This window comes from Aptenodytes patagonicus, chromosome 2 (assembly GCF_965638725.1).
Source record: "Aptenodytes patagonicus chromosome 2, bAptPat1.pri.cur, whole genome shotgun sequence".
Taxonomy (NCBI): Eukaryota; Metazoa; Chordata; class Aves; order Sphenisciformes; family Spheniscidae; genus Aptenodytes; species Aptenodytes patagonicus.
Genome location: NC_134950.1, coordinates 131,299,393 through 131,313,655, shown reverse-complemented (window position 1 = coordinate 131,313,655; position 14,263 = coordinate 131,299,393). Strand labels below are relative to the sequence as shown.

At 37.6% G+C, this 14,263-nt stretch overlaps 1 protein-coding gene across 5 annotated transcripts in view; it reads right to left on the bottom strand.

Annotated features, from left to right (window-relative positions):
* SATB1 (SATB homeobox 1) overlaps positions 1-14,263 on the bottom strand; it is a 93,497-nt gene that overhangs the window by 57,795 nt on the left and 21,439 nt on the right. For all 5 annotated transcript variants that reach the window (XM_076331215.1, XM_076331214.1, XM_076331216.1 and 2 more), the window contains 4 exons: positions 13,387-13,622; positions 9,434-9,610; positions 8,509-8,635; positions 7,658-7,781 (listed from right to left, as the gene is read on the bottom strand). In XM_076331215.1, coding sequence (XP_076187330.1) covers positions 7,658-7,781; positions 8,509-8,635; positions 9,434-9,610; positions 13,387-13,597 — 639 coding nt within the window. In that variant the 5' untranslated portion in view covers positions 13,598-13,622. The remainder of the gene's footprint in view (positions 1-7,657; positions 7,782-8,508; positions 8,636-9,433; positions 9,611-13,386; positions 13,623-14,263) is intronic.

The following is a 14,263-nucleotide window of genomic DNA, read 5'->3' as shown; positions in this document are numbered from 1 at the left end:
GGCTTAATTGGCGATGTGGATAGCAGCTTCCTAATGGACAGAAATTAAACTCCATTTAATTCCTGAGCAGACACTTCCAATGCACAAGGTTTACCACACATTTGGAGAGGGAAGGGGGGGGGGGGGGAAGGAAGGAGCCGCACGCACAACTCACTCTACCTCTGACAATCACCGAGGAAAAGCAACATGAGGACCAGAATGGCATAAGTGTGGCAGGTGTGAATTGACCTGCACTGGCAAAGCTGCGAGCTGGGAAACTTGCAAATCACATGGTTGTGCAATACTTGGCTCCAGTCAGTGCTATCATGTTCTTTATAAAGAAAAAATTAAAAAAATCTTAGACATGTACATCAAGTTAAGGGATTAACTGTCAAGTGACATTACTGAAACAGAGACAATATATTTCTTTATTGTTAATGAAATTCAGTTAAAAGTGAAGGAAGTGATAAAGAAAGTACTGTTTTGCAATGTATTTTACATAAGAACGTAATATAGAAAGGGAAGTGCAATTAAATCTTAATGTGGACTTTTTTATTTTCAGTTTATCATCTGGTTTACATTTTGAGCCCCTTTGCAGCAGTAAATTATGCTGGCATTTCTTAGGGAATAACTGCCATGTTAATTTAGTTTAATAAAATAACTGACAGAAAAGGGGGAAAAGAAGCAAGAAGAGACAGTACCCCCCCACACGCACTTCTTATCTTTAGCTAAGTATTCAAATGCTTTCTATATGAATTGTCCGTGGTCCAACTCCAGCACCATGTAATAATACAATACATTACAACACAGTACAATACAATCTTGGGTTTCTGTAGCGCCCTTCATGCAAGCATCCCAGGGTGCTTTACAATCATTATGAGTTAAAATTAAAACTGAAGCACATACAATTCCTAATAGAATCATTTTAAAAATGCTAAACAGAACAAATAACTTTTAAGTCTAGATTTAAAAGTCCCAACAGCCAGAGCTTTCCTTACTTCAATTGGCAATGAGTTCCAAAGCTAGGGAGCAAAGCGTCTAAAGGCTCTCTCATGTTATGTTAAAGGATCTCTCATGTTGTTTATACTTGTGCAGTACTCTACAGCCAACAACTTGCCAATAAGAAGAAAAAAGAGACTTATTTGCAATCTTGCTTTAAAGAACACTAGAGGAGTGGCTTGTTAACTCTCCAATAAAGTTATGGGAAAAAAAAAAAAAAAACAGGGTTCGCACTCGGCCATGACTGCGTTAAGAAGTATGCGAGAAACATGAATGAATGAATACAGAATTTTGTAGCAGTGCATTACTTGAGTGCCTCTTACCCACTAAATGTAAAAAGAAAAAAAAAAAAGCATGGTGTTATATATATTAAAACAAAAGAACAACATCATTGCAAATATTTAAGATGCGAGTTATTCTATATACAATTCTCAGGACCACTGAGCGAAAACAGAAGTCAAGTAGGGCTCAGTTCTACAACACTTGCACATTTTAGAAGGAAAACGTATCAGAAGAAAACGTGCTGTGTTCCTTTTTTATTCTGGCACTTCCCTAAAACTTGAAGTCCCTATGATGCAGATAATTGTTCACATGACACAGTTCTCAAAATTGCTGAGATACAATCCCAAGTGGTTAGCATACAAAGTAGGGAGCACAGTCCCAAAAATGTTTTTCTCTTAAAAAGCATGAATTTTGTACTTTGTTCACAGGAGAGCCTGGCGGAAGACAGCTGCTTATATGTTCATACAGCTGACTTTAGGGGTGTTAAAAAAAAAAAAAAAGAGAAAAGAAGAAATCAACACTAGCACCATCCCTCTGTTGGACTCTTCTCCACTTTTTCAGAAGCAGAAACACAAGACCTCATGACAGAACAGATACTAAGGGACACACTGACACCTTACAGAGTCCTCTTAAGTCAGAAACTGCATTTATTTGAGAAACAAGGTACGTTCCCCTCCTCCCCACACTAAGTCCAGGCCCCATAACTGTTTTGGAAAGGGACTTTGACATCCTCATCATAGTTAATTCTACTGAAGAGGCAGAAAAAATTAGCTATATATTTTCTCCTTCAACAGGGCACTGCCTAGATAAAACAGTTGTAGACTGACATAGCTTTAACACTGAGAGTGTTTAGATGCATCTAGAGAACATAAATCAGTGACCAAAAGATCAGGCAATTGAAAGGTTGAGTATCCTGCGAACGTCCTCACACAGCTCTACCAACATGCGTATTTCATCCTCCCCATCCCGTCAGCAAGAGGCTCTGTACCGCCTGTTCTGTCTGGATGACTAAAAATCACGGGCACAAATTTTAATAGTTAATTGAAAATGTTTTAAAAATCCAGATACCACGTCAGCTTGAAGAGACATCAGACTGAATGCTCTTGAGCAACTGAGGGGTGGGTTGAAAGGCCCTGCCTGCCAAAACCTGAGCCCAGGCCCTGAAGGATTTACTTCCCTGAAATAATTAATGACGTCTTTAAAATCTGAAGTATAGTAACTTCTAAAGTAGAGCTGCATTCCTTACTCAGGTTATTAATTATTGGGGGAGGGGAGGAGGAGGAAGAGGAGAGAAGGAGAGAAGAGAATCACAAGCAACAAAGAAATCCAAGGACTTGATCTCAGGTCTAGGCAAGTAGAATTGAAAGGGGAGGGCAAAAAACACCTTTCAGTTTTGTAAAGCATGAATTAAAAATTGCTCGTAAAAAGTATGCATTTTGGCAACTCTTAATAGCTCATTCCTGGGTTATTTATAGGTCTGGAAGTTTTAATTTTAGCAAATGCAACTTTTTTTGGTTGGGATTTTGGAGGGGTGAGGGAGTCTGAACAGCAGCGAGGAAATGCCAGAGGATTTCTAGTACGCTGCTTATTTGCTATGATGGCCAGGTGCTTTCAGATCAGGTGAACTGAGAAACACTGATGTTCCGAGCAAGCTTTCTGTCTGGCGTCTTTGCCAGATCACATAAAGCCTGCACAACGTCTGCATAAAACAGCATGCAAATTCAGGGCAGGATATTTGAATAAAAAGGAAAGTATATGATCTATACTGTGCCCATGTCAGATGCAGACAGTCATTCACTACAGCACGAAAGTTTGATCAAAATGCAGTCAGGATAGCTATATTTATCACAAGTGCAAAACTATTCAGACTTCGGTATCATACCAGCACGTATGTGCGCATACGTTTTATGGAATGCAAGCGTACATCCCTCTGACTGAAAAAAAAGCAATTTCCTCATCATCAAGAGCAAAATTATGCAAAAGACATTACAGACATGGGGTGGGGTGCGTGTGCACACAAATATCTTAAAAAAAATTCAAAATAGTAATACAACGCATGTAAATTGCTGTGTCCATAAGTATCACAGACTCTGGATATATTCCATGGAAATATTGCATGTCCCCTACAAAATATTTTCAAACATAACAAAACATGAGATTCGAGATTCTACTATACATCAGGCTTGGATTTTCTCATCTATAATGCACTGGCTATTGGTTGTCCTGAGAGTTAGGCTAGCTATACTATGGGGGAAGAGAAAGAATGAATACCTTGCTTCAGAAGTGCTTTTGCAGTGGTTTGATAAAGTGGGGAGGAAAAAAAAAAAAAAAAAAAAATTGAAAAACCCAAGCCTGTTTGTGAACACTAACAACAATCATTTAGAATATCTTTTTCTAGCAAAAATTCAGGTGAGATAATACCAGTGGGAAAGTCAATGTCATTTGATCGCTGCCATATTTTCAAAGCAGTGCCCAGATACTAATTAATCTCTACAATCTCTTCGTTTGGTAGGTGACTTGTTATCTTCCTTTCATGGAAAAGGTTACAGGAACTCAAGATAAGGGGTACATCTAAATGTTCAAAAGCACACAGTGAGTTTGTTCCAGAATTATCAAAAGAATTTCCAGCCTTTTCTTGGGCCAATAGCCCATGTTGCTCTCCTCTCCCTCATAAAAGCTTATCTAACTATATATATACAATCAGAGAGAGAGAGAGAGAGAGAGAGACGATAATTCAGTAGGGACAAAACAAAATAAAGCCCTTATTAATATCAGTATAAATACGGTCTGTAGTATTTCAGTTATTTTAACTGTGGAAGTAATAAGAAACTTCTGCGCTAAAAACCAAAACAGAGCAAAACTGTGAAAGTGAAGTATGAAAATGCTAGGGCTAAGGCTGAGTAGAGAGATGGAAGGACTAACATTAAATAAGTAAATGCAACAGGCCGGCCTGCCTGACCACTTTAGAGCAGCTCCCAACAGACTGAGGTAGAGTAGAGCTTCTGTGCAAGGGGTTGGAAATAAGAATTGAGGGTAGAACAATTTCTTTACAACCCTTTGGAGACTGAAGGGCCAAAACAGGAGGGAAATGAGATCTAGGCCACTCACAAGATGCACCAATTTAATGGAATGCACAAGATGGCCCAATATTGAGCCCTAGACTAAGTTCCAAGTTGCCTTCCCCATCAAAAGAGGTCTGGAACGGAAGCAGAAATGAAGCGAGCCGTGCACATCAAACACAAGAAGTCTTCAACCTGGCATTTGCGTATGCTGCTAGACTTTAGCAATAAAATCTGCAAACCTGAGGTAAAGCATGAAAATACATACTGCAGCACATAATTCAGAACAGGCTTGGCTTTTCCATGCGAAATTTGCAGCGTCCTTTTACCTTGCCTGCTTGATACCAAAAATTTGAGACTAAACCTCTGGATGGATGCTTGTGATTCCATGGCAATTCAGAGCCATGCATTTGCTCCGCTTGATCCCGAGCACTCCAAGCCATGTCAACGGGGATTCCCCATGATGCGGGCTCATATACTGAGCGATAAACCTGGCTTTCGGGGGCGGCCACAGCAGTCACAGAGCAAGACAATTACAGTAGCTTCAAAAGAGACCATGTATTCAACTCTCCTAATGAGAGTAAGAGTCACAGTGGTATTTTACTGAGGAAGGCATGAAAAGTTCATACCTGTACACCCCAAGGTTTTAGTTGGACAAGAAAGCAAATGGCAAAAAAAAAAAAGAAAAAAAAAGAGAAAACCCACTCAAGTAGATGATGCTGTTAAGTTTTCAAGACTCTATAATTAAGACAAACTGGATCTCAAAGTTTGCTTGCTCACATATTTTCAAGCTATTAAATATATCTGCACTATAAAAATAGTTTGCCTGGGATTTTTTGCCATACATAGAATATCAGTATCCTGAATAAATATGAGCAATTTTTTAATACACAAAATGAAAGATTAATTAAGAAAATACAGTAAATTCTAACTGAGGATGATGATTCTCAGTTTTCCACGCTTAGATGGGGCTTCAGAGATGCCACACATTGAGCACAGCAACTTAAATACTTTACAACAAATCCTTCCGTACCTACACAAAATAGAGTACTGCTAATGACAGTGACAAAAAACGATAACTACTCTCGTTTCCACTTTGAGTCATTTTTCTGTGGTTAATAAATTATATCCATAACAGTGTTAATAAGTTATGGTACAGTGTCACTGCATTAGTTTGCATTTGTGATGAAGCACTTCATATGGCATTACCTATGCCTGTGGAAGTACATAACAGGAGAGACCACTTCTCTGCTCTCAGAAGAGTCTCCCATGCTGGCATTTTGACGGACTCTCTAAGGAAACTTCTCACCTCTGTTCCAGCAGCACACCACTGCGGGGCAATTCTCCGAATTTAATATGTTTAACAAAACACAGACACTCTTAAATCAGTGTCCTTTCCATAGAAGCAATATACAATGAGTTATTAGTTAGGCAAATACGGGAAGCATTCAGATCAATTTAGTCATGTGAAAAGGACACCGTCAATTCAATGCATCCTCCCTCAAGCTCCCAGAGGGAAACGGGAAGATTTACACTGACTGATGGGCTCTCAATCAACTGCTGCAACAGCCTGTTTTTCCAAAAGTTAAGAATAAATAAATGTATTTTAAGCTTAATGCGATTTGATCTTTAAAGAAAAAAGAAAAGCAGAAACTATTTAAATTCTTGCAGCCCAACTATCGCAGCACTGGTGAAGACAGAGATGACAAAAGTAATAAGCATGCTTTTAACAACAGAAGGAAGCTCACGGCTTTAAGTATATTCTTTTACAAATAAAGTGCAAGCCAGCCCCAAATCAGAGTTCTGTCACCTGGGCTTTTGGTCACCTCAAGTGCTAACTTCAAGAGCTGTTATTAGGCAAAATGTTTTTTGCCCATTAAAATTATTATATAACAATTCAGTATAGTTTAACAACAACTTTTAAAAAAAGCGTAATTATTGAATTGTCTCCAGTACCATGATACCATCTCTAGTGAAGTATTCCTTTTAAAAACTTTCTTCCTGCTTTATATCATCTACATATATACAGAAGCTGCCATGTGAAACACAATGTCCAAATAGAAATGAAATATGCCATCTCAATAGGATTTACTTGCTTTCCATCAGTATCAAGTAAAAACTAGCACTATTAGATTAAAATGGAGAAAAATCCCAAATTATCTGCAGCCTCCATAAGCCAGCAGTGCAAAAGCTCACATACTTTTATAGTAGGTATATACAAGATAACTTTGCAGACATATTACTGGAATGGTTTGCAACCAGTGAAGGTAATTTTGATTATTTCCACTTCAAAACTTCCTATATTGGAGCCACATCACTGAAAACAATCTAACCATAAGAGGAAAAAAAGTGATGGCAAAACAGCCTGCTAATATATTTGCTGGAAAGACAGACAGAGAAAGAGAGTAGTCCTCTATAGATTAACTGAAGTCTTTCGGAGACAAAGACTCCAATATTCTGAGCAAGAGAAATAAAATCCCCATAAAAATACCTTGACTTTCTTAATTTCCTTTTTCCTCTCCATACCACAACTAGCATCGTTCATTTGTATACTCAATTTGTCTCCACTGCACCACAACAAAATACATTTTAAAATTTAAAAGGTAAAAATAAATATGATGTTCCCACCACAGCATCATTGGACACCGTACCGCACAGAAGAATAAGTTGCGCCTTCACAGTAATTTGACAAAAGAACGACAAAAAAAATGGCAAAAAAAGAACAGTACGACTAAGGCTCGAGGAAGCATCAGTTCAACATTTAGCAATGCATAAATTGAGGTTTCATTTTTGTGTAGGTATATTTTGATTAGAACTAATAAATGGCTGATTTTCCTTTGGTTGTTTGCAACAACAACACATCATCCAAAGAGCTTTATTCTTTATTCCCTTCTTATATAGCATGCCAAAGACTGTCTCATTTTATGAATTAGCATTTAAAACTACTGTAGGTTATCTAACAAGCATTCAGATTCAGTAGTACTTTTGACAGCAGTAAGTAAAGAGCCTTTTAACATCTTGAACACATGTGCTTGAAAAAAGTAGTTACATCAAAGCAGTTCAAAGACTGAAGACAAAAACCAGTTAAAATCCAGTTTGCTGTGAGACAATTTTAGTGTGGTGTAAACAACCTTTCACGACTCCCCACGGGAAACGTTGCAAGGCTATGTTCAAAATGAATCAGGCATATTTATAAAGATCATGAAGTGGTCAAATGAATTTGCATTTTTGGCAGATTCACTCCACGGGTACTACTTGCTACAGTCTGTAGAAATCTCAAATCTCACATCAGCGTTGCCTATAGTGCTTTATTATTTATTACGTGTTATGCTAAGTACCTGTGAAAGGGGACATTCCTTGGCCAATGAACTCTGGTTCATATCCTTCAGTAAGTCCTTCAGAGCATTTCTTACTGTTGTGTGAGACCATTGTTCAGGAGGCAAGTCTTCTAGTTTAGGGCAACTATTTGAAACACAGATTAGAAAAGGGATTATTACAAGATTGCATCCTGCTGCAGAACATTCCTTTAAGACAGACAGATTTCATTTTGCGCATCAAGCAGATGCATCTGGAGATTGCTCTCGGTCTCCTGATTGTTCCGATTAGTTAATTACTTTATACAACACATCTGCTGTATTGATGCATGAATTATACATCAGCTGCATGTGGCGACTATTTTTTCATGTTACTTCTACCTTCCTGCTCTGATGCGCTTGGTAAAACAATTTAAGGTGTAATGCTTTCTCACAACTGATCATGAAAAGCGTTAATATATTAACCGTTTTTTTCTTTTTTGTTACCGTGAAATTTAAGAACCTAGACAGCAACAATAAGTGTGAGCAAGTCATTCTTTTACAAAATGCACACAGATGGTACTGTTCATGATATGCAAAAATATTTTTCTCTTAAGTAAACTTTATGTAAAATGCCTTCTTGTAATGCATCATTTAATTGACTAAAATGCAATATAGTTTTAATGAGATATCCAAAGAAAATCTATGTATCAGAGCCATAAAAGTTTTCTGCAATGGTATACTGTAAGTTAAAGAAGAATTAGAGTAACTAAAAAGGAATTTAGATAAACCTTTGTACATTGAGCACACAGCACAGTGGAAATTAAATACAAGCAATATTAAGAGTAAGAGCAGACAAGTAACAGTTCACGTCCCAGAACTGGTACGCAACTTACCTGTGTAACTGGATTTTCAGTGTGACCACATGATACACGTCTTGCAGCATGTCTGCTACTGTAGCATCAGGGGCATCTGTCACATAGGAGAGTGGAACTGGATTCCACTTCCCAACCTGGATAAGCCCTGAGGGATTTTTATTTTTTAAAGGGAAGGGGAGTGGGCAAGAACGGCAGGAAAAATTGAAAAAAAGTAATTTACCTGTTAATTCCTAGGGGCAAAATAAATATCTGATTTTAACAAGATCACCGCCTTTGTTTCTAGCCTCTTAAATCTGGCAAAACAAAAGAACATCCCCCCCAAAAAACCCCCACCCACACACCACCAAGGATATGCTTTATCTGTATTATGAAATTATACAAATGCATTACAGTAGAGATTTTTTAATATGTATAGGAGTATATTTTCCTGAGTTCCCATGAATTCAATAGGACATGATATAATAGTTAGCATTCCTCTTAAATTAGAAAGGATTTTGCAATGCAAGGACTGAGTAAAAAAAAAAAAAAAAAAAAAAATACTTTGCAGTCTATAAAACCATCAGGAACAAAATAAAAGAAACAGAGCTGGATATTCAGTCATAAATGCAAGTTGACTCTCAACAGTCCATCTGCTCAAATATGCTTTACACTTCCTTGTGGATCCTCAGTGGAGCAGATTATTAAGGTCAATAAGCATACTAATGATTCAGTTGAAGTCTTTTTTTTCTTTAAACAAAAAAAAAATCTACCTCCACATTCCCCACGAACAAAACGTGCACTAACTAAACAAAAATACATTAAGGAAAAAAAAAAATACAGAGACAGAATCTGCAAGAAGTTTAAGTAGTAAAACCTGCATCGCATTCCTGAAAGAAATCCCGCCCCTCCCCCAAGACCCCACAAACAAACATAATTCACTGTACAATTTTGTAATCTTATTTACCTTTTGCTTGGGCAGCAGAGCTGTGAGAATATCCAAGTGATAGCAATGCCATTTCAATCAGTTGGTTGAAAAGCATATCCTTCCTCACCAACACAAATTCTGCATGCTCCTCCTTAGAATCATACTCAATGGCATTTTCATAATGTTCCACTACACAGAAAACTGGAAGCATACTTCCTATTAAAAAAAATTAAATTTAACGTATTAAACTTGAGTTATAGTAGAGTAGGTGGGTCTACACAGCGTTATGTAAATAAAACCTGTACGAACAGGCAGAGGAGGCATCAAGAATCATCACAAATATTTGATAAACATATTCCCTGAGTCCTTTCCCCTCACCCTCCCCAAAAAAGAGAAAGTTCTACAAAACATACATCTCTCTGAAAAGCAGAAATGCAAATTTATCTCGCTTGATCGGATACAGATTAAAGAATTACCTTCTATAGAAATAACAAGGTTGACTGAAGAGAAGTTGATTCTCTCTGTCCTGCCTGATTTGTTGTGAGTAGCAGGCAGCATGAGAACCTAAATACATACTGCAGATGTCTTCACTGTAAGCCATTTTAGTACCAGCTACATAATTTTGTTCGTTAACATTAAAACTTTCTTAGTCCTGCCAAAAATATTTAATTGCCTTCAACATCAACAACAAATCACCTTGCGTGTTATACATTCGCTCTGAAAAGAGTACACAAGGAAACAAGGCAAAAGTTAACACTAATTCGTGCTTCATTCATTGAGTGCACTTGAGCACTACTTTCACTCGCATCTTTAAGAAACAAATCATGATTTCAATGCCGTTTTAAGAAGTGTACCTGCAGTTCGGGCTTTTTTTTTTTTTTGTTGCCTCCTGTACTTTACGTTCAACATTTCTGGTATGCATTGCTATTTTGGTATGCCTGAAAGTAATTACTAATTTCTAGTTTTGTAGCATCATACGACAAACCCTTCCCTACGCTGCACAGAATATTAAGCAAACAACCTTTTTCCCTTTCCTTTGGCTTTTTTTTTTTTATTTTTTTCCTCCCTTTTGACAACAGACAGAGAAGTAACAAATGACCCAAGCTGTTTAAGGGACAAAGTCTCTCCTGGCAATCAGATTTCTAGACTTTGTGAAAATCCCTCCTGGCCTCCCAGACGGATGCGGATGACACGATGACCTCGGACACGCGGTTTAAGGCCCCGGTCCTGTCCCGCTGTCTCCAGCAGCGCAGGTTAGGATCTCTTAATGACAGAAAGCAAAAGGGTTAAAAGCAGATGTACAGAACTGTCTTATGGCAGCCTGCCAGAGGGGTATCATCTTTAGCATAAATGATGACAAGGGTTATTTTAACAGGGCACCCAGGAACTCCAATTAGTCCTACAATGTTAATGCCTCTACAACCACTGCCCTCTAGACTTAGGAAGCCTCCTAACCTGCTAAGGTGCACCAGACACACCGTAGTCAAAAAAGAAGATTTACTCTTGACAATAGATACGCATTTTAAGACCGCGTCTGTTGATTTGTGCTCTAACGTATAGCAAGAAATCATGATAAAAAAGATACCTCTTAAGCACGTATATTTAAACTACATCTGTTCACCAGAGAGTCAATCTCCGGCAAACAAACCCCTTCAGGCTCGCTTGGAAAAGCTCACAAACTCACTTCAGTTTGCCCAATAGGCTCAGCATGAAAGACAAGACTAAAAGCTTGCCAATATTTATGTAGTGCAGGAAGAAGCTTTTTTTTTTGTCTTTTTTTTTAAATCTAAGTAAGACTGGTCAGGAAGGGAGAGAAGACCAAAGCAAAAGCAGTACATGCAAACTGGTGATTTCTTTATTGGTTTTAATTAAGCTGTGGAGAGCTTTCTAAAACTCACACCCTTCATCTGCAAAAAGGTGGTGGGTTTTTTTTTTTTTCCTTCCAGGCTCTCACAATTGATGTTTGACCTACTACCGTCTGACTCAGAGTAAGGGCTCAGAATTCTTAAGCAGTTTCACTGTTAATACCTGAAGATAAAATGTAAACAAAGCTTCATTTTAACAAACAGTGCAGATACACTCAAAAACAGCTAAAGCGTATGTGTTTTTTCCCTTATCAGTTCCTACAAATTAAGCTACGATCAGACACAAAACTAGCAATGCACAGGTACTTCGCTGCACGTCAAGCACACTTTTTGCCAGGTACACTTTTTGCTGTGAGTTGCAGCGTTCTGAAAAATGTGGTACTTTAAACAACACAGGAGAACCTCCTGGGCAAATTTTGATGTACAGCGTAGCTTTTCAGAGGTGGATCCTGGTAGTGCAATACAGGTATCATCTGACTACAAATCAAGCCACTAAATCTTTTAGCAAACTGTCACTAGTGTCCTTCTGTTAATGTGAAAAATGTTATACAGGAGAGCACAATCTCAGCTGGCTGATCACTCCTGCTAGTACTTGGCAAGACCTCCAAGTGCAGCAACTTCATAACCTTCTAGTATTAAAGGGGAGAGCATTGGTCAGCGCTCGCTGCTAAAAATACAGCATGATTTAAACCTGAAGGCAGTGTTAGAGCTTTTGCTGAAGGTTTACGAGTCTGTGTAAACAGCACGTCTGCCATAAGGAGCAGTGAAGTCTGTAGAATCCTTGTCTAAAACTGTCCTGGCATTAAAGTTTGCTGTGCAAATATCACATAATACCAGAGACAGCTGAAATCTCCTATTTAGGAATTTATGGAACTTATATGTTTGCAGGCGTCAGAAAGTCCTTTTTATATAGCCCCACTGCTTCACTGTACAATATTAATGCACTCTGCTTGAAAAGCCGTAATAAATTATATTTTTAATGCTCTTACCCTGCTTTCTTAAGATGCATACATTCTTGGCAAACAATCAATAAATAGGGTAATCATGAGCAGAGGCCAAAGAATTTGCTGAAGTGCTGTTTTTCCATTTTTAATAGATAAAGATCTAACAATACGGACTGCTGTGTCTGTTCATTTCAGGATCAATATATTCTTTGTTTTCGCCAAACCGAGGAAAAAATAAATGATTGTACGATAAATGTTATGCATCAGACACAATGAAATTCCTCTGCCTTCTAACTTTGTGCATTTAATAGTCTTGGTTGCATTTTGCACTTTGCTTAGCAAATGCAAGAAAAATCTGGATTATAAATATACACCGATTATACTGAGAAAAGTAGAGGCTGTTTTAAAACAAATGCCAAATTACATGCAGCATATTTTGATTTAGATTAGCAAGCCTGCAGGACATGGTCAAAAAGACTTACACATTTTGATAAGCAAAATTTATAGATTATTGTCCATTAAAAGTATTTTCAATGCAAACAAAAGCCATCCATATACAAACATCAATGATTCTAAATGTGCCTTTTCCTTGTGTAAATGTCTAATTACAGCAAACCAGCCACTGAAAAATATGACACCCAAGTTGTTCATTGTTCAATAATGAATTGTACTTAAGAAAATAAACTGCGAAGATTGACATCATAAATGACTTTTCCAATGTGATACCTAAAGATTTACACTCTCTCCTTTAAACCAACTATGCAACTGTTATGGAAATACTGCTGCCTTTCCAAGCTTGGACCATCATTAAGAGGAAAGGCGAGAATTTGTTTTGGGGGTTTGGTATTTACTCTTACATATTTTTGCGTTTCTTAGCCCAACACTTACTCAAAGAATTAATGCATTATATTACTTCTATTTCAATGTAGGAACCTGCTTTAATCAGGGCAGCTAGCCTTTACCTTAACAAAAATCAGACTCCACCCTGTAAAGCAAGATGCTCCACCCAAGCATGAAGCTTACATTTCCCAAATGTGATTTATATCAGAGTTGGGAATATATAGTATTTTAGAATGGAGATTTAATCCTGAAATATAAATGAAGTAGAGTCTGCAAAAGTATGCTTCCCCCCCCAAATATTATAAATCATATTTCTCTAATGCAGAATTATCAAAAGTGTTACCTTTTCTAATATTAGTTTTCATCAGGTGTCCAGAGTGTTTTAAAGGCACTCCTTGCATTTTAGTTCCTGTACTTCCAAGTCTTCCTCTTCCTAATGGGCTCCCATTCTGTTCCAAGCGCGCAATTTTGGCTGGTGGACCCTTCGGATCGCTTACATTGTTAGACATTTCTGAATGTTCTTTCCCCTGAGTTGCCTCGTTCAAATGATCCATACTCAGTCCCGCCTCTAAAGATCACCTGCCATGATTAAAAAAAAAATATATATGTTGTACACGTGTGCGCATATGTATACGTACACAGCCTGCACATGTACAGAGAGAGAGATATGTATCGTAAGCTCATAAAGAAGAATAACTATTTTAATGGGAAAGATGATGCCTTTTTTAAAAGAAACAAACTTATTCTCCAAAAATGACCTCATACCCCAGTTTACAGACAGATCGCATCATAATCTGGTGGAATTATTTTTTAAAAGCCAACTAGAGTACCCTTTAAAAAAAAAATCTTCAGAGATATTCTACTAAATCTGAGAAAGACTAAGTCTCATATAAATGATGATGATTGTCAAGGTATGTTACAACACAGCTATTGTTACAAATCTCACAGAAAGGTTTGTTATTAATCCCGAGTGTTTTTATTGTGCTGAGAGAGAGAGACAGAGACAGAGAAAGAAAGAGATTCTAGTGAAACATTCCTCAATCTACTTGATTAAAAAACTGGATGCACAACAATAGGTTGTTAAAACTTTAGTTGAGGGAGCAACAGATTTATTAGAGATGTAGAATATTGTCCGTTTACAATTCCTCCCCCCCTTAAAAATAAAAGTTAGAAGAGAATTTAACATTTAACTTCGGAAAGCAGTGGCGGAAGATGGTTGC